The sequence below is a fragment of the Triturus cristatus genome, chromosome 6 (assembly GCF_964204655.1).
Source record: "Triturus cristatus chromosome 6, aTriCri1.1, whole genome shotgun sequence".
NCBI classification, from domain to species: Eukaryota; Metazoa; Chordata; class Amphibia; order Caudata; family Salamandridae; genus Triturus; species Triturus cristatus.
The window spans coordinates 232,064,802-232,084,309 of record NC_140589.1 but is presented as its reverse complement, the minus strand read 5'-3'; the positions used below and the strand labels follow the sequence as shown (position 1 = coordinate 232,084,309).

Genomic DNA, 19,508 nt, shown 5'->3' with positions numbered 1-19,508 from the left:
AGCCTGAAAGGACAGAGGGTAGGTCCAGGCGACCTAGGGTAGCCCCTAAGTCAGCTTTTCCCTCAGTACCCAAGAGAAGTAGACCCAGAAGTGGGGGTGGGGCGCCTACGCCTATGGAGGGTGTTGGCCAGGAAGGGGCACCAGCGCCAGCTCCTGGGGGGGTGGTTCCTCAGACAATGGACCCCATACTGATCCCACAGGCCGTGGAGGGTCCTAGTACACCGGCTCCCACACTCCCCATCGACTGGCAACCAGGAATGGGGTGGGGCACTCCACCGGCCCCACCTGTCCCGCTGACGGGGGAGCCCAGCCAGGGACACGCCAGGTCAGCCCGATTTAGTGTCAAATCTGGCAGCAGTACTCCTTGGTTGGAGAAAGTAGGGAACTGATCCCCAGCTGCAGGAATGTCAGGTAGTGGGAGGGGGGGGGGCGTGATGGAGAAGGTCAGACAGATAATGGCACAACTGGACAAGGTTACACCTAAAGATGGGCCTGCAGTACCCGTGGGGTGTGCAGTGCCTGGGAGCACGGTGCCAACAGGCAGTGGTGCAGTTCCGCCACCAGTAATCATGCCAGCAGAACCAGGAGCAGCAAAACCGGTGGAGTCAGCAGCATCAGGTATAACGAGGACCTTGCCACCCTTGGGTTTGGGGGACCTGCGCTTATCTAGGGAACAATTGGGGCGACATTTGTCTCAAAAAACGAGGGAAAAAATTTGGAAGGGCACATACGTGAGTATATTTTCCCTGTTAATAGATGAGGCAGAGAGGGAGGAAGCCAGAAAGAATAAAGCGTGGACTCACCCTAAGGAATGGGCTAACACGATATTGAAATACAGGGTCAAGGAGACTTTAACAAATGGGATAAAAGGTTTCACAATCTATATGTCAATTATGTGTGAGCGTTTCCCAGGTCTGGGTTCAGAAATGGCTTGTTATCAAAACAGGATTACCTGCGCACATGATAAATATGGGGGAAGTGGGTGGAAGCAGTATGACAAGGAATTTAGAAGAGCAAAGGCATTCGATCCGACACTGGGTTGGAACCAAACAGACGTGTTCATACACTTAAATCATCGAAATCAAGGGCCCTTGGACAACCCCCGGGGACAGTCTCAGGCCCCCCCCCGTTCCAGTCTCTTTGGTCAGGCCCCCCAGGCAATTCTGGGGGCGGTGGAAAAAAGGGGGCTTGCTGGGATTTCAACAGGCGTACATGTGCCAGAACTGCTGGAGCATGTAAATTTAAACATACCTGTTCATTCTGTGGCAATTCCTCACATCCCAAATCGAAATGTTTTAAGAAAACTTGAGATAACGGAGGCAAAAAACAGGATTGAGAGCGTGTCTCTCACTAAGGCCAGATCCCCATAAACGTGAGCGCTATGATACCTTGGTTAAATAGTTACAACTGCCCAGACGCTGATATATATTATTATATATATGGCAGATATATTAAATAATGCATAAAATAAAAATAACTTTTAAAATGCGAATTTTTTTGTAATAATGGAGGGCACAAGGTTATTACCTTGAGAATTTCAATAAAACGTTAATGAAGTCTACATTTTAAAAGTCAATCTTATTGCACGCAAGAAACCATGGAGCAGGGTGCTACCGCCGTCCTAATGCAAGAGTACAAGGGATTGAACGGCCGTTTTGAAGTCAGATTCTAGGGGCAATGGTTTCACTTTTCAGAAATCACAGGTACTTGGCTACGTTTTCTTGACAATCTTTCCCTGAGAGTAAGGTCGGTCTCCAGGATGAATCCAAGTAACCTGACATGGAACGACCTCCCTCAACACATCGGAGCCTCCTCCTTGCTTCTTGAGACCTCCCTCAACACATCGGAGCCTCCTCCTCGCTTCTTGAGGCCTACCTCAACACATCGGAGCCTCCTCCTCGCTTCTTGAGACCTCCCTCAACACATCGGAGCCTCCTCCTCGCTTCTTGAGTTCCGCAACAAGCTGAAGACCTGACATTTCATATAAGCACCCTCGGGGCCACAAACCTACATAGCTGCCAAACCACCTGGATAACCTTTCGGGTGATTAGTGCGGAATACAAATCAATGTAACATAGCATAACAATGGACTCATTTTGTTGAGCCAGGTTTGGAATAGGTATTGCTTGTTCTTGGCAAATAGCACCAATTCTTTTTTGGTGGGTTTACGTTTCAGGTCCATGCTGGGTATCCTGGTCTGGATGAGCCGCAGTTAGGGTTTGAATCGCTGAATATGTGGAGCAGAAACGACTTTCAAATAAGGCTTAGTGTCATCGGTGTATTGATGAATTTTGATTATTTAATTCATTTTATCAGTGAGTAGAGTCCCAAGGGGCTTCACGTAGTGGTTGAAGACGACATGGGACAAGATTGAAACATAGGAGACTCAGCAGCTTATTGGGACCATGTGGTCCTGGAGGTGCCCGTGTAAATAAAGTGGTGATGGTTGGAAAGGGCGGAGGGGAGCCAGGGAAGGACAGTGTGAATCCCATTCCATTCCACTCAGGATGTGGGTGAGTAGGGATAGTTGATGCTATCTGTAGGAAAGTAGCTCCACGCCGGACTCGACGCCGCTGTTTGCACCGTGGTTCGATTGGACAGTCTGGTGTGATGGTGCTTCTCCTTGAGCCAACGTAGCCTGTGCGATGAAGCGTGAAAAAGGTTGAGCCATTGGGATTATCCAAAGTGCAAAGTTTAACAGCCCCACAACCTGCTGCAACTGATGCAGTGTAACCTTCTCCCTCATCAGGCAGTGCTGTAACGCGGTCCCAAAAGCCGTTACTTTCTCTGAAGGTAACCGTGACACACCCTGCACTGAATCCAACTCTATCCCCAGAAATTCAATCTCTGTGTTTGGCCCAACCATTTTTCCTAGTGCCAATGGGACGCCTAACTCCTGCATGAGTGCGCAAAAATTTAGCAGTGCCAACTTGCACTCTATTGATCATGGTGCTCCCAAGAACAAGAAGTCATCAAGATAGTGTAGTACCAACTGGTGCCATGTCGCTCGCCTGAAAACCCACTCCAAAAAGGAGCTGAACTTCTCAAAATAGGCACAAGAAACTGAATAGCCCGTAGGCATACACTTGTCTATGTAGTACTTCCCCTTAAATTGGAAACCCAACAGATGAAAATCCAGCGGGTGTACCGGCAGCAAACGGAAAGCTGACTCAATATCTGATTTTGCCAACAATGCGCCCTGCCACAAACCCCTGAGCATCTCAACTGCCTGATCAAACAAGCATTAAAAATGCACTAGGTCTTGCCTTTCATTAAGTTAAAGTAATTTGCTTGCCATACAATACTATTAGCAAAGCAAAGGGCTTTAACTTAATCAAAGGCGAGACCTATTGCATTTTCAATGCTTGTATTTTAGACCTAGTGCTTTCCTAAAGAGTCAGTTAGAGGTAGGATTGTAAGAATTCACTTGAAGTTCTTCCCAAACTACATCACTAGCCTCCGGAACAGTTTCTCATTATAGGACTGCGAAACAGGACAAAAAGCGCATCTTCAGGTTTCGCAGGCAGAAAGATGTATCTTGGATTTAAGGAAGCAAATGTTTCCACTAACAAGGACACTGGCTCATAACAAGCTGAGCTCTTGCAGACAGAGCTTAGACTTGCAGGCACAGGGCAGCCTGCTTGTGCAAAACAGGTTTGCAAAAATGTACTTCACCTGGCAGACTGGAATATGACAATTCTAAGTAGCAAAGACTTAGGGCCTAAATTAGATCTTGGCGGAGGGGAATACCCCATCACAAACATGACGGCGATCCTGTCCAACGTGTTACGATCCCATTATATCCTATGGACATCACAATACGGTGGACGGGATATTCGTTACGTTTGTGATGGAATATCCCATCCGCCAAGATCTAAATAAAGCCCTTAGTAGGAAGGTCAGCTATATTGAATAACATTTCATATTGTTTACATGCTGTAACATTATTGCCACAGTGATTTTTTTATATTTGCTATCATAATTCTGCATACATTCTGCACCAGTTTGGCATCTAATAGAAATATGTAATAATAAATATCCAGATGTCTTGCAAATGTGCTTCGTCTTGTGAAAGGGTGGGGTGAACACAAGAAAATATCAGTAGTCTCCAGCAGGTAATGTATGTTCCTAACACTGATCCCTTCAAGGTAAGTTTGTGAGAGGTTCATGGGACATCTGTCCTTTTTCCCTGCTACAACAGTTTATCTGTTCAGAGGCTGTTCCCATTACAAGCGCCGAATACCCGCGATGAACACTACGCTGCTGACAGTTAAAGCCAGTATTGATTAATCTTTTGAAGCACTTGTAACAATTTGCTAATTTGCACGCATTTCTAACAATAAGTTTTAACATTGTTCTTTTGTAAATTTTTTACAAATAAACAAGTTTTACTGGCATATAGTCAGATGATGCAGACTCTTGGTTTAGCCCTGCTCACACTATGTTCTAAGTGCCGCCTCCCGGTCCATCGCTGCTGTGTGCTGTTTGTGTGGAGGAGGTTGGGCCATACTTCCGCCTTCAGAAGGTTCAGCGCGCTAGTTGCTGCATTATCATGGTTATAAAACTAATGCTGCAACGGATGCACAGCCAACGTGCGCCGCGGACGTGCCAACGGCGCGCCTAAGGCAAGCCCGTCCGCGCCCGACCGGGACCAGGGGCCAGGGACCCTGGTCTCAAAACAGAACCGCTGAGATACTCGGCGCAACAACTCCATGAACTAAATGGAGGCCTTAATATCAAGTGCCGCCACTGTATTAGCTTAACAACCGGCTCAAGAACATGCCCGAACTGCCACTTTAACTTAAGTGAACCCACACATAGATCTGCCAGTAATCTGGACCCTACAGAGATCAAAATGCTTCTTCTGAACTGTAGATCCTTGCCCAAACACGTTGAAGAAATCAACGTTCTGCTTAGGGAGGAACAGCCGGATGCTCTGCTCCTGACAGTAACCTGGTTGCACAAAGATGCAGAACCTGACATAGTTCAAGCCCTACCCCCAGGCTACCATATTCTTAAGAAAGACAGGGGAGTACGGAAGGGTAGAGGGATTGAAATTATTTTTAAGGAGCATGTAAAGAGACGTATTGAACCAGACATTGTGAAGGACTGCGAGTATGAGATTTGTACTCACTTTCGCACCCACTTGCTCATTAACTGGAATTCTGATTTGCCCCCCGGGACCCTGCGGGTCGTTTATCAAATCCTTGACTGATACAGCTGCAACACTGGCAAGTACGGCTGCAAACTTCACTATCATGGGTGATCTTAATATTCACCTTGAAGATCCAAATAAATCGGAGGGCTTGAATCTCATTCAAAATTTACAAGGGTTGCAGCTGGACCAAAAAATTGTAGGCCCAACACATGATACGGGTCATACTTTACATCAAGTATTCTCTAATATGGAGAGATTAGAGGTAGGCAGTCCTCCCCCCCCACCCCCCCCCAGTCCCATGGTTGGAACACTTTTTAATTCCAATCTGCTGGAAGCCTCATACACTAACTATTAACAGTCACCCCCAGAAAAGCTGGGACAGACCATGGACAAAACTTGATCCAGAATAATGGGTACCCACACTTTTAAACCTACCCATTTTAGGGGACCCTGACCCTAACAGAGCATTGAATAACTTTAACGAATGGATTAAAGCATCCTAGGACTCCATCACTCCATATAAATGGATCAAAAAAAGGCCCAAAGAAAAGCGATCGGCCTGGTATACCCCCAAAGTACGGGAATGGAAACAGAAATGTAAAAAATTGGAGAGATCAAGGCGAAAAGATTATAGTGCAGAAAAAAACACAAAGAGAGAGAAGCAATTAAAGTTTATCAGGCGGAAGCTAGAATAGCACAAGTGCTACTCTACAAAGAGAAGTAATGGAGCAGCCAACGCACCCAGGGAAATTGCGAGAATTGCAAAACAACTGACGAACAGCCCTCAGCCTGAGCCGCCCGTGGAGTTGGCCCCAAAGCAATGCACGGAATTAGCAGAATTTTTTAATAGAAAGATTCTGGACTTATACAACGGGTTCCCACCAACCCATGGCTCAGTTAATTTAGATACTGAACCAGAGAAGGGGGTTGGAGGCCTGGAAATCATCAAAGAGTTTCCCATTCTAGATCTAGATACGCTATCCCAAATTTTTACCAATATAAAATTAGGTTCACCGTGTGATGCTGCCCCGGTACATATGATACACAGAGTACAGGAGGCCATACTACCAGTTCTACTGGAAGTACTAAATGCATCTATTATGACCTCTAAAGTTCCAAGGACATGGAAACATGCCATGGTGAGAGCACTTTAAAAAAAACAACCTAAATCCAGAGGGTATGGAGCAACTACCGACCAGTCTCACTACTGACCGTCACCAGCAAAATTGTGGAAAAACATATAAATAAATGTTTAATCACTTGGAAAAGCACTTGATGCTTCACGCATCGCAGACTGGCTTTCGGCCTAATCATGGCACTGAAACGGCCTTGCTGAGAGTGATGGAGGAAACAAGGAAAGTCTTGGATCAAGGAGGATCAGTGGCAATCATCTTGGTTGATTTGAGCGCCGCGTTTGATACTGTTAATTACAAAACCCTCCTTGAGAGACATTGAGAGAAGTGGGAGTAGCAGGCAAAGTCCTTACTTGGATCAACTCCTTTCTAACAGAGCGCTCGTACCAAGTATTTGAAGGGAACTGTTCATCGAGGAAGGTCCCATTAATGTGTGGAGTGCCGCAGGGATCCTCTTTGAGCCCTACGCTTTTTAACGTGTACCTACGACCTCTAGCAGAGATAGTCCTCCCATTCGGGGTCCAGATTGCGACCTATGCGGACGACACCCAGTCAGTGGTGGCAGTTAACCACCTAAAGGAGGTGTCAGTCAACTTAGAAACCTGTCTGGAAAAAGTGGCCACATGGATCAGTCGTATCTCAAACTCAACGGAGATAAAACCGAGATTATGATCCTAGGTAGTCACTCCATCAGCTCTCCTTCTATGAACTGACCAGAATGCTTACGACCCCCTCCCAAACCGAAGGAGAGGATTAAAAGCCTGGGAATATGGCTATTTAGCGCATTAAAACTAGCTTACCAGGCATATCAAGTAGCAGCTACCTGCTTTGGCATCATAAGACAGCTGAGGAAAATTCTGCCACTGCTGCCATCAACTTCGCGCAGGACTATGGTTCAGGCACTGATAATGCCCAGGTTGGATTACTCGAACTCCCTGTATCTGGGCACCCCGAAGGCTACCACTAGGAAGCTGCAGGTGGTGCAGAACTGTGCAGCCAGGCTACTACTTGACATCCCAAAAAACAGTCGACCAAACCAGCACTAAAAGCCCTACATTGGTTTCCCATTAAAGAACACATCATGTTTAAATCATTGTGCGTAGCGCATAAAACCTTGTGGGGCATGGGCCTAAAAATTGAGTGCAAGTTGATGTCCTTTTATCAGCCTTCGCATGACTTAAGATCGGCCAAACTTTTTCAGGCAGTTGTACCTAAAGTCCAGAGGGTACGAGCGGGTGGGCGCATGTTCTCTTATAATGCGTCAACCTTATAGAACAAACTCCCGCTCCACTTGCGCTCTCTGACACACCATCTCACATTCAGAAAGCAATTAAAGACCTGGCTCTGACAGAATATGGCATAAACTGTTCTAGGGTAGTGAACGCAGCCAGAGCTGGGAAGCCTAAGGGTAGCCATGCACTATATTAAGTGTATATTAATAATAATAATAATACTCTACACTGCCTAGAGCTAGGGAACAACTACCGGGTGTGACCCGAACTGGTTTTGCACTCCACAACCTCTGTTCTCGTTATCCTTTATCTCAAACTTCGCAGAGCTCACATGTGATGAAGACCCATAAGGGTCGAAACATGTCATGCCTTTCTGGCCAGAATAAAATAATTTGCAGCACAAGTGGCTCGCTTATATATATATATATAGTTGTCACTCTTTACTTTTAAATGAAACAAACAATTGTTTTAAATAAATTAAGTTCTCCTGCCAGTCTGGGTTCCCCAGAGCAGGGTAATTACAGATGCCATTGGGCTCTCTTAATGTGAGAAAGCGTAGTGTCCCTAGTTATCAGGGCTTAACATATCGAATAAATAGTACAATGAACTGATGATCTCACTGTAAGACTAATAATCATAGGTGAGTACCAGCTAGAACTTTAACAGATGTAAAAGTACTATACAGTAATACAACTAGGGCCAAGGCTCAATGTTATCCAATATTTTGAGCGCCTTCGTTTTTTGTTGATGAAGAAGTCTTATTTGTAATGAAATTTCTAAGTAGCAGTAGTAGTATGACCTATCATTATCAAGTCTGTTTTGGTCACTTTGTGTCCAGTTAACCCTTTGGACCTTACTGATCTGTTGTGTTCTTTGAAGTCAACATCCTACCTGTATATGATCCATACCCACCTAGATTTTCTAAAGACGTATCCCAGGATGCACTGCACCTTTTATGCAGGTTGGTTGACCAGTCGTTCCCAACTAACTGTTTCCCTTCCAATAAAAGACTGTATTCAGTTCCACTGTTTAAAACAAGCATCTGCAATGCAATAGGTCTCGCATTTACGAGAGTTTTAGCTATTGGCATTGTAAATGATGATGCCTTTTATTTATGTTATGTTTTTAAAACAGATAAATAAAAGGCATTGTCATTTACAATATTAATAGCTTAAACTCTCGCAAATGTGAGACCTATTGCACTGCAAATGCCTTTGTGATATAAACATTTTTTTAAAGAATTTGGAGAGAGCGTATCCTGCCTGCAACAGCAGGCAGGACAAAGATATTTGAGAAAATAGTGCTCGGAGGTTACAAAATTGAGCCAATGAAAAGTATGGGCAGAAAGTGGGCGGGGCTTCAAGTTCTACCTGAATACAGCATGCCTCATAGAGCAGTGCATGCGCTGCCCAGGCTCGGCCAATAAAAGTGACTATTGACCCTTGTCCAAAATAACTTTCATCCCATTGCCAGCCTTTCAATTGATTGGAAACTTACTGAGAACGTTACATCTCCAGGATCACATTGCTCACCTTATCAATATGGCTTTCAGTGCAGACACAGGAAAGAGATGGCCAGTTTTCATGTGGTGGATGACCCTTTATGAGCTGCTGTTGAAATGGGCACCAAAGCCTGTAGAGTTTGGAAGACAGGCATCGGAAATTGGGTCCACACACCAGCTTCACCTTACATCCCCACTTCCTGATTAGCTTTATCCCTTCCAGGATGTTAGCGGGAGAGTCATTGTTTCTGTTATTCTCTGCTTCGCTTTAGTATGCACCTGTTTACATGTCCTTTTGTTGTTTTCTCCCTTTCTGGGTCCCCATGGTTAGGGTTTGGCTTTACTTCACTTCATGATCTATTAGTCTTTATGTTAGGTTCCTGATTTTTTTCTTCTAACTGTTTTGATCCTTAGCTTGCGATCTGTCTTTCTGGAGTTCCCGTGTGGAATCCTGGTCTGATGGGAGCCCCTTACAAGACATTCTGCCATTAAGAAAGGCAAGCCTCATTATATTCTCCTGCCTAGTCTTTTTGGCATCCTCCATCTGCCATATTCCAGACTTTTAAATGTGTTCTGTTTGCCCTCCATTCGGGCCATAATCCGTTGAAGTCACAAAGAAGACCTGGAAGAGGCCCCCACGGTACCACCTATTGACACAAATCCACCTACAGTGAGACTCAAGTCATGGTTTTCTCTAAGCCCTGTTCTCTGTTTTCCCCTAAATCATCTGACCAGCATTTCAGTTACCTGATATCTCCATGCAAGAATTCAGGGACTTCAGGAGTTATCAGCAGATCCGACTACTCGAAACCTGACAGTCTGCTTGTGCTGCTGGATCTCTCAGTGGCTTTTGATGCTGTAGACAGTGGGGCTCTAGTACCTATTCTTGACAATCATGGGAGATTAAATGGGAGTGTCTTCGATGGATTTCAGGTTTGTCACTAGTCACGCCTAATGTGACCAGATAAGTCCATCAACCACTTCATCCCCTCACTGCCGATATGCTGTGGTGGGCCCCAGCTATCCACTTTGTCACTCATTGTTTTTGGTATGCATATGCTGATTTAAGCTGTAATATGTCCATGCATCAGCATGCTGAGGACACTCTATTACATCCGCGTAAGCTTCAGGACTGACAACTTGTGCCTTAGGAGTTGGCTCTCTGTAACAAAAGCCTGGGTGAAGGTGTCCTACTTACAATCCAATCCTATGTTTCTGCTTATCTCACCAAGAAGACTCTGTGTGTTCTCTGATTCCTGATTATCAGTTGTTACAGAGATTGAAACCCTTCACCTTGTTCAACTCTACAACATTCCTTCAATTTTTGTTTGATTCCGAGCGTTCTCTTCGTGATCATGCTGAAAAGAAGGTGCAGTCTGCTCATTTTCTGCTGTGCCTTGCAAGAAAGATCAATGCTTCCTCCCTGCTGACCATCTTCATTCAGTGGTTCAGGCTCCTGTGCTTTACTGTGTATGATGTGATGGGGTGATGCAGTTATGTTTGGGTTCCCCAACGCACAGTTTTGCCTATAATGAGTGTCTTCAACTTCGCATGCAACATATTACAATGGAAAAATGGAAGTATAATAGGATCACTTCCATTTTCAGGCCACTCCATTGGCTGTCTCTTAACAATGAGTCTCAATTTAGGATGAGGTGTTTTTAAATCTCTTATGATGGATTAGGCCACCAGCAATTGCTGGAGGGCTTGTATAGCTAGATGTAAGGTAGTCTTATGTCTTCAAATTTCAAGAGTTTCCAAAATTCGGATTCTTTCACAAGCTTTTTCAGTATTAAATACCCATATCAGATATTCCCTCCCTTTAGCTGTGTCTTACCACTTACCATTGCTTTATATTATGTTTGCTGAAGGTTTTATTTTTGTATGTTCGTTAATGCTTGCTGCTATATGTTTTTTGTTTCTTTTAATTGTACACTTTTCCGTGAGGTATTTTTTTACAGCAGTGGCGCTTAACTATGGAATACAATAAATAAATACATCTATTTTTTTGCAGTTATTTTTCAAAGATGTTTTGGCCTGTAGTTGTTTAAGTGGCAGAAAATAAATCAATATTATTAAATTAAAGTCCTTTGTCGGAAATATGCCTTTTCTGTGTAGTTTTCTCCTTTTGCTGGCTTTAGAACTCTTAAGCAGTAGTAAAGTGCCCTCCCCCCTTTAACCATGGGTAAATTGGCTTATTCTGGAATTACATATTTAACTTGCATGTAAGTGCCTAATATATGGTGTAACAAGTGCATTCAGGGTCTGGGAGTAAAATTTCACATGTATACTGCAGCACCTATTGTGCCTTCCCCTATGGTGGCAGTGCACACACGGCTTCAGGCTGACCATGTGTAGCCTGACTCTTGCATTGTAAACATGCATTAGGCTATGTCAAAATGAACCGTTTTTTTGAGAGGTAAAAGGCTCCCTTTTTAAATATTAGTAGGCCACCCCATGTAAGCCTGGTAGTCCAGAAGGTAAGGTGTATAGTATATAAAAATGAGACAGGTAGAAAGTTAATGTTATCATGTCCCTACTGTGGAAAGGACTTTAAATATTTTCACTGCAGCCGGTCTAGCTGTCTTATGATGTAGAAAACCAGAGTACAAGTTCCAATACTAATACTGTATCTCGGGAATGGGATCAGCTAGAAATATATTTGAACCATTATTTTTTATAGTTATTAATCTCCAATTCAATGGTAAAGTTGGATCTTTAATAAATATTAAGGAAAAGTATCTTTAATAAATGTACCCTTTACCTGCCTGAACTCTCAGAAGGCTAATTAGTATAAGTGTCTGCCAGCTCTAAGCTTGTGCTCAGTCTTGAGTAGGTGTGTAAAGAGGTACAAAAAATAGTATGACCTGATTGGGCAGAGATGACTCATCTGAACTCCATAGAATATGCAGGGTTGTGGGCATCCTTTTTGACTCTGTAGTGTCAAATCCTGTTTGACAGGTCTATTGGACCACATGTAACTCTTAGGGCATACTTGAAAGGGAGGAAACAGGATGCTAAGACTATTCTTGTGTATCTACTGTGTGTTTTCCGAAAAACTGCTATTCTCCAACCAGACCTCTGTCTCTGGGTTGGTTGTGGGTACAGTACCGGACTCAAACTAAATGTTAGTGTTAGATGTAGGAAGACACTAGGATTACCATAATACACTCCCCATATACACCCCCAGTCCTCAAAGCCCACGTTTAGCATGGCTGAAAAGGCTTTTGCTACCTTCAAAATGCCCTGACACAAATAGAAACTGCTGCAAAAATGGGTAGAGTTACCACTGGAAACTTTTACCCTATTCGTTAGTGCATGCCCAGGTTTCATTCCTACCCTCTTTCTAATGCCAGGCATAAAGGTAAAACTGCCAGGCGTCCAGCTCAGAACACTCTCTGGATCTGCAGAAGATCAGAAAAGGACTGTACCTGCTGTCTGAACCTCAGAGGAGCCCTAAAGGACTGGACCTGCTCCTTTTTGTACCCAGGACAAAGAAGTGGACTCCAAGGGTCACTTAGCTGATCTTCAATGTGGCTACAGACAACAAGCTGCAATAGATCTTTACCTGACCAGTGGCAACTGGATCTGGACTGGTGTTGTCCTCTGCCTGATATGATGTGAGTGCCTTTCCTGGGGGGCTTCAGAAGTCAAACTAAGTCAAAAGGTACATTCTTTGACCAGGATGAAGCTGGTAGGTGTGTCTGAACCATGCTCCATCACAGTCAACCTGAAACTGCTCCTGATCTAAGGCGACCATAGACTGTCATTGGTGCCTAGTGCTTCTTGGCACTATTTCTACTTAAAACTTGAACAATTCACATTTCTGGTTCCCTTTATTGTATTTTTGTCATTTTTATTGTTTTGCTTTTTGACTTTATTATTGTTTTGGTATTGCATAAATACTTTACACATTACCTTGGGTTAAGCCTGTCTTCTTCGAGCCTTAGTTACTAGGGAGATGAGCTCAGCTTAATTTAGTGACTTTGAGGGTTCACCCTGACAAGCGTTGTGATTATTCCTTAAAGTGGGCAGTTGCCCACCCCAAATACTAATCCAATTTCTTCCAGTCCCCATGACAAATCTATTCCCAACTACATTCCTAGACAAATCCTTGAGTAATTTCTAAAGGTTATGTATGTACGTTTTCAAATCTTGGTAAGATGTGGGTACGAGGCCAGTGTGGCTATATGCCTTTTTACTTGCTGACTTCTAAATTGCTCACCTATTCTCCCCTTCACCTGTAGGTCTTGTATGATTAAAAACAATTAAGGCTTCTTCTTGTATTTGGCTACTCTGCTAGGAGCTTGCCAATCTGATTATATGTGTGATTATCTTCACTGTTAAAGGAATTATGCACATTAAGACCTTATTCTCATTTATACGGAAAGAAACAGTTATTCATTTTATTTTACCTTTAAATATACTAATAGAAGTCTACTTTCTTTGTTTTAAACCAAAATATAGACCAAATAGGGCAGGGAAATACTAATATGGTAATAGAGTATCAATATAATGTGAGTCAAATAACACAAGCACTATCCCAAAATAATTAGCAAAAAAACAATGAAACATCAAATTATTTCAATATTCCATAGGTAACTTAACCTTACATATCTCAACAAATACATACATTGATTGTAATTTGTAATGTAGTGAACTCAGAAGATATCCACAAATTATGATCTTTCATCCACGATCCACCAGCCATAATTACAATTAAAAAGAATTCGATTGGAACATACAAAAAAGCCCCACTGCAGTAATCACCCAAATAGTACATACATTAAAAACAAGGTCCTAGTGACGAGATCCTGGTCTTCGAACAAAAACAGGAGATAGTAAGTCCAAACATAACTCCTGTGAAGCCGAGCCACCATGGACAGTAAAAAAACGTCGATGCATGTTTCGGTTGGGAAACTCCATATCATCCATTCACCTTCAGCAGGACCAAATGTAGATCAACATCAATAGTAGTAATTTTCAAAATTGGAAGTTCCTGGAGACATATAAAGAATTAGAGATCTACACAAAGTTTGTGGGAGATGTAATGTGCAGTGATACTGAGGGAAGGGTGCCATATTGCATGTGTGCATGATCTGTTTCTTAGAACGGAGGTGTGAATGCGTGGAGAGCGGACACACAAGAGGGAGACGGCTGTCATGTCATGTCAAATATCATTACTTAGTGTTAACTAAGTTTTAATTGTAAATTCATTGAACCAATTACTACTGTTAGACCTCATGTGTTGCAATGTAAGTACAGGGAGCACAGCGGGGTCACTAAACATTGATGTGTAACAATGAGCCACATGTTTGTCATATGCCTATGTGATGCTAATATAAAACTCCTTTAAATTGGTTCAAAAAAAGAATTAGAGATCTACATCAACAATGCTGGGTAAGATGCGTTTCTGGAAAGAGCAAGATAAAACATTCCACAAATGCCAAAAGACAAACATAAATAATTCCACAGTGCGGGTAGATGATAAGCAAGACACAGAGTACGATTAATGCAATGAAACCAGTTGCAAAATGCAAAGGAACTCCTTGACTAATGCACAACAACCTGTGCTCAGATTCAGTAAATGGCGCCGGCAGGAATCGCGACTGGAAGACAGCAAAATGCCTAAAGACTCCTGAAATCGTGTATATCCTCAATATGTCTGCACGGTCCGATGTTATATCGCCGCTCCAGATGGAGCTAGGACATCGGACTGTGCAGGCATATGTTCTATCTCCATTGCAGATGGAGCTAGGATATCGGACTGTGCAGACATATTGAGGACGGAAATAGGACATCGGATTGCACAGACATACTGTCGCGTGTATCGAACAATCCACCCGTGTGCTGATCAAAAGTCGCTGACCCCTATACAAGAGGTGGTTGTTGGAAAGAGCAAGGGCTGTCGCTCTGGTGCCCCGTATTCCAAGAGGGAGGACCGTCACCATGTACAGCATGTGACCATCAAGAACAGTGTGAGCCTGGAGCCCTGACGGAAGCATCAGCAGTGTAGTGACTGCCCCTGACCTGTCAGCAGGATCAGAGGAACTTACCACATCATACAAGGATGGTTGCGGACAACAAGCCCCCTTGCCTGCAGCAACGAGACTACCACTCTTCACCTGCAGCAGCTCCAGTTCACCGCAACCCTGGAGTGCTGAATACTCCTAGGGTCTTCTGTATTGCAACACCAGTGGGGTTGGGTAAGACGGATCGTCGCGCCCGAGAGCCATGGGGAACTTGCTGTGCCTCATAGCACTACAAGACTGGAAAACATTGACTTCTAAAAGCCATTGTGGAACTGCTAAGACTCTGACTTATTAGGAGGCCTAATCCGAATGTAAATTGGGTACAAACACTGCCAGTAGGCAGGGACATGGGAGTCAGTACACTGCCCGGACAACCCTAGAGTGCCAGTCTTAGGCGGCCGTGTATATTGTTTGTGTTTGTCAAATTTCACTTTGTGCTTGTATATAGTTTTGTCATAAAAGTGTCTATCTGGAAGGACAAGAATTTATTGGGGCTGCTGACCATATTTTGAATCTTGCACCTGTGTTCACCTTGCAGCTACCTCCACCCGAGAAGCCGTGGACTGCTTAACCTGTGCTACCACTGAGAGTCAAGTACTGAAGGGGTAGTGCTTGGACCAGTCACTCAGGATCCATAGCTGGTCAGACCGCAGGACACCAGGAGTAAAAGGCCTCAACACTCATTATGGGTAGGGTAGCTTCTGCTTGTCTGTGCCCCTCTGAACGGGGTTCTGACAGGGTCCTTTACTCCATCCACGTGGGGCATTAATATATAGTAACTACATGATCATTGTCTGCATGTGCAATAAGAGCATGGAGTGTGTGTACTCCGCATGCCTCTAGCAGCCAAGGCATCCATGTTCATTTGTGTGTATGAGTGGTACCTAAGAGAGAGGTTGGAGAGAGCCTGACAGATGCAATATAATTTGCACAGCTTCTCCAAAGTACTCCTGATGTCCTCTGTAATGGTCCAAACCTTAGGGTGAAGTGGTTAGGAGACAGTGGGCCTCTTTGAAGTTTAGGGACAGTCTTTGCCCTCTCACTGATCCATTCATCCTAAGAAGTATTACTTCCAAACGACGGGGAGATCGTTAAATCAAAAAAACATTTCCTTCTTTTTTGCCTTCATTTTGGGTATCTCCTGACAAGGTACTGTGAGTCCAACCCCACCTGCTGGCAAAAGAAGACATTGCTGTGGCTTGACCGGCCTACACAATAGTCAGGAACTGCCTATAGAATACACTGGACCTGTGGAATACACAAACTCTGTCTGCAAACTTGGTATAAATATGGGGCACAAAGCGTCTGCCTGGGTACCAGGATTTCTCAGGAAGTAGTACATGGGGCTCCACACTCGTGGATTCAGAGAAAGACCTTGGAGCTCTAGGTTTGGGGTCCCCGACTCCCAACTCCTAAGTGCCAGGTTAGGGAATAGGAACCTAGAACTTCTGCTTCCTGCCAGGAACGCGGTCTTGAACTACTTGGAAGGAAGGAGCACACGGGCTGCAGGTGGAAGCTATTGGAGGTATTGGTGCAAGCAGAACCAGGACACTCTTTGGAGAAGTTGTGCACTTTATAAATCATTCATTCATTCATGAAGGAAAGACTGCCAAGAAGAGGAAGAAGTCAAGGCGTGTCAGGAGAAACTGACCCTTTGTAGCTGAAGGAGGCATCTGCACCACCCGGCCTTGCGATGAGGCCTGACTCTGGTTGTCCCTGCAGCATGACCAGGAGTGAAGCGACTTTGTCACCGAATCTGTACCTGCCAGAGGACCTTCGCTCCACCTGATGAGCCCACAAAGAGAGGCAGAAGGCCGCCAGAGACAAGTGAAATCACTACAAAGGTGAGTATCCGAAGAAGCCAATATAATGGCTTGGTGCTAGGAACATCCACAACTGTGATGGGTAGCCTGACAATCCTAATTAAAAAAAGAAGTAACTGACAACTTCATGCTAGAGAAATTTAGAGTTGTGAGGGGTGGCTGCATCTCATCTGAATTTCCACTGCGATTTGGAGGGGGCTCTTCGCTTAGGGGGGCGGGTTTGAATTTGAGTCTGTAGAAGACTCCACCAAGGAGACTTCCCATCTCCCAACAGACGTGCATTGCGTGTACTCATGACGCTCCTTCTTTTTCGAATCGGGGTGTGGCCCTGTGCACCACCTATCTCCCGCGGAGGCCTTGCAGGTGACGGTGGGCAGAGGCTGAACCCTGCACTGCCCCCTTCTCATAGCGAGTGTGACCCAAACTGGGGGGGAGTGAGCTGTGTCCCCCCCCTAGCCCTTGGCAGCGCTCGAATGTTGTTCCTCTGATTTTCTTGTGCTGCCAGTGAGATCGTGGAGCCTCGTGTGGTGGTACTGCATTAAGAATAAGCATTACTATTACCGACATGACGACCATTATTATTGTTGGCGTGGGTGATACTGCAATTGTTAATGCTGTTACTACTAATAATATTATTATTGTTCTTATTAGTGTTCGTTTATATTAAGTATGCACCTATTCATATTTGCGTTGCGTTATTAGTATTAGTATAATTAATAATAACAATAATAATTGTAGTAATAATAATGCAATCTATTCTTATTTTGCTTGTATTTTTATTAATATTAATAATATTTGTAATACTCATAGTAATGCCGCTGATTCTTATTTTTATTGTATTTTTATTAATAATAATTGTAATAATAATCCTATTAATGCCACCTAGTCTTACTTTTCTTTATATTATTAATATTAATAATACTAATAAAAATAATGCCGTCTATTATTTTTATTGTATTATTCTTCTCATTATTATTATTCCTGATTATAATAATGCCACATATGTATGTCTTTATTGTATTATTGTTGTTAGTTTTATTGTGGCTATTATTATTTCTGTTGATAATCATCATCATCATAATTATATTACTAGTTACATAATACTAGGAAAGCGAGAACTGGTTGGAAAAATTGTGTTTTCCAATATCTTGAAATTGCGCTCCGCCTTGGATGGAGCTGGTGTAATGTCTGCTGTCCCACTGAACCAGCATGTGAATCAGTCATTCCTTACTAGTGAGGCGCGCGCAGTGTGCTCGGTGTTGTGGGTGGGTAGGTGAGCCGCATGGCCTTGTATACAGGTAGGTGCCTGCTGCGTCACGCGGACACCTTTGGACGGGTCGGGGGCCTTGGCATCACTGGGGCTGGAGGCAGGAGGCGGGGTGTTTAGGACCCCGCGGACGCCGCGGCGCCTCAGGTAGGGCTCTGAAGTGCGCTGAAGTTTCTGCCTGGGAGTTCTCGGTCCCATTCATTCCCCGGGAGGGAGGCATGTTGTCGAGGACCGGGAAATCCCTGCTCTCTGCCCTGGCGATGGGACCAGCAGCCTCTGCCTGCGCCGCGGAGTAACTGGCAGGCGGGAGGCGAGGGTCGGACCGGAGCCCTGTGCAGTAGAGTCAGTGCTGGGGCTTCAGGATGGGCCCCCATAGCCCCAGCCCAGCTTCTGCCCTGCTCCTGGGGGTCGTGTACCTCACAGCCTGCAGCCACTTCGTCAGGACGTCCCCCGAGTTCTCAGGTAGGAGAGGGCAGCCGTGAGCTCATGAACCAACCTCCCCTGGGCTGGGGTGTGCGCGTTTTGTGTACAACGCTTTAGTAATAGTTGTGATTGTATTTTCAGTCAGGGGAGGGCTACTCTTTTTCCTCACAGGACTTGTACAGAAGAATATTTGTATATTCCGCGTGTAGTTGCAATGCGGAGCATTTGGCAGTAGTAGGACGTGTTTACCTGCTCTGTTCTTGACCTGTGGATGCTGTTCCATACTTTAAATTAAAGCAAGCGAAAGTTGTGTTTTCCGTGTTGTGTGCAGGGGTGATGACTGTCTTCTGTAACAGGAACACCCGTGGCTCTAGGGGGTTTTTCAGGTTTGTTGAGTTGGTTGGCAGCACCGGCTGCTGATGAGACGTTTTATTGTGAGCAGAACAGGTCTTTTATTATCATTATCTTTTAATAGTTTGCAGCTTGTGTTTTCTCTTGTCGCGTTGCTTTTTAAAGCTACTAACGTGTGACAGCGATTTCGTTGACACATATAATGGAGTGACTTGCAGGAGGGGGCGTCCCCCCTTGCACGTTGTATTGTTGCAGACGATGCTGCGTTGGACCGTGGGCGCGGAAAGCACCATGTTGTACGGAGGGGTCAGGAGAGGGCAGCCGTTCATCCTGTGTGGCATTTCTGCATTGTGCTGCTGAGCCTGGCAGCCTCTCCTCGCAGCGCATTCCTGGCGTCTAAGAGCTCAGCTCCCGCGTGCAGAGGCGCACACTGAGCATCTGTCGTGGCTGGCTGTCTCTACAGCGCTGTGAGGCCTGCAACTCGGAGATGTGGTTACAGTGACGCCAAACGCACTGCCTGGCACCTTCCATGTGATATAATATAATATAACGCTCTGGTATCTGCAGTCTAGTTTATTCGAGACTGAT

The 19,508-nt window shown here is 44.6% G+C and overlaps 1 protein-coding gene across 1 annotated transcript in view; it reads left to right on the top strand.

Moving 5' to 3' along the window:
* The first annotated feature begins 18,297 nt into the window (after positions 1-18,297).
* The window catches only part of EVA1A (eva-1 homolog A, regulator of programmed cell death), a 721,904-nt gene continuing 720,693 nt past the window's right edge, over positions 18,298-19,508 (top strand). The window contains exon 1 of the mRNA XM_085610583.1: positions 18,298-18,608. Coding sequence (XP_085466709.1) covers positions 18,509-18,608 — 100 coding nt within the window. The 5' untranslated portion in view covers positions 18,298-18,508. The remainder of the gene's footprint in view (positions 18,609-19,508) is intronic.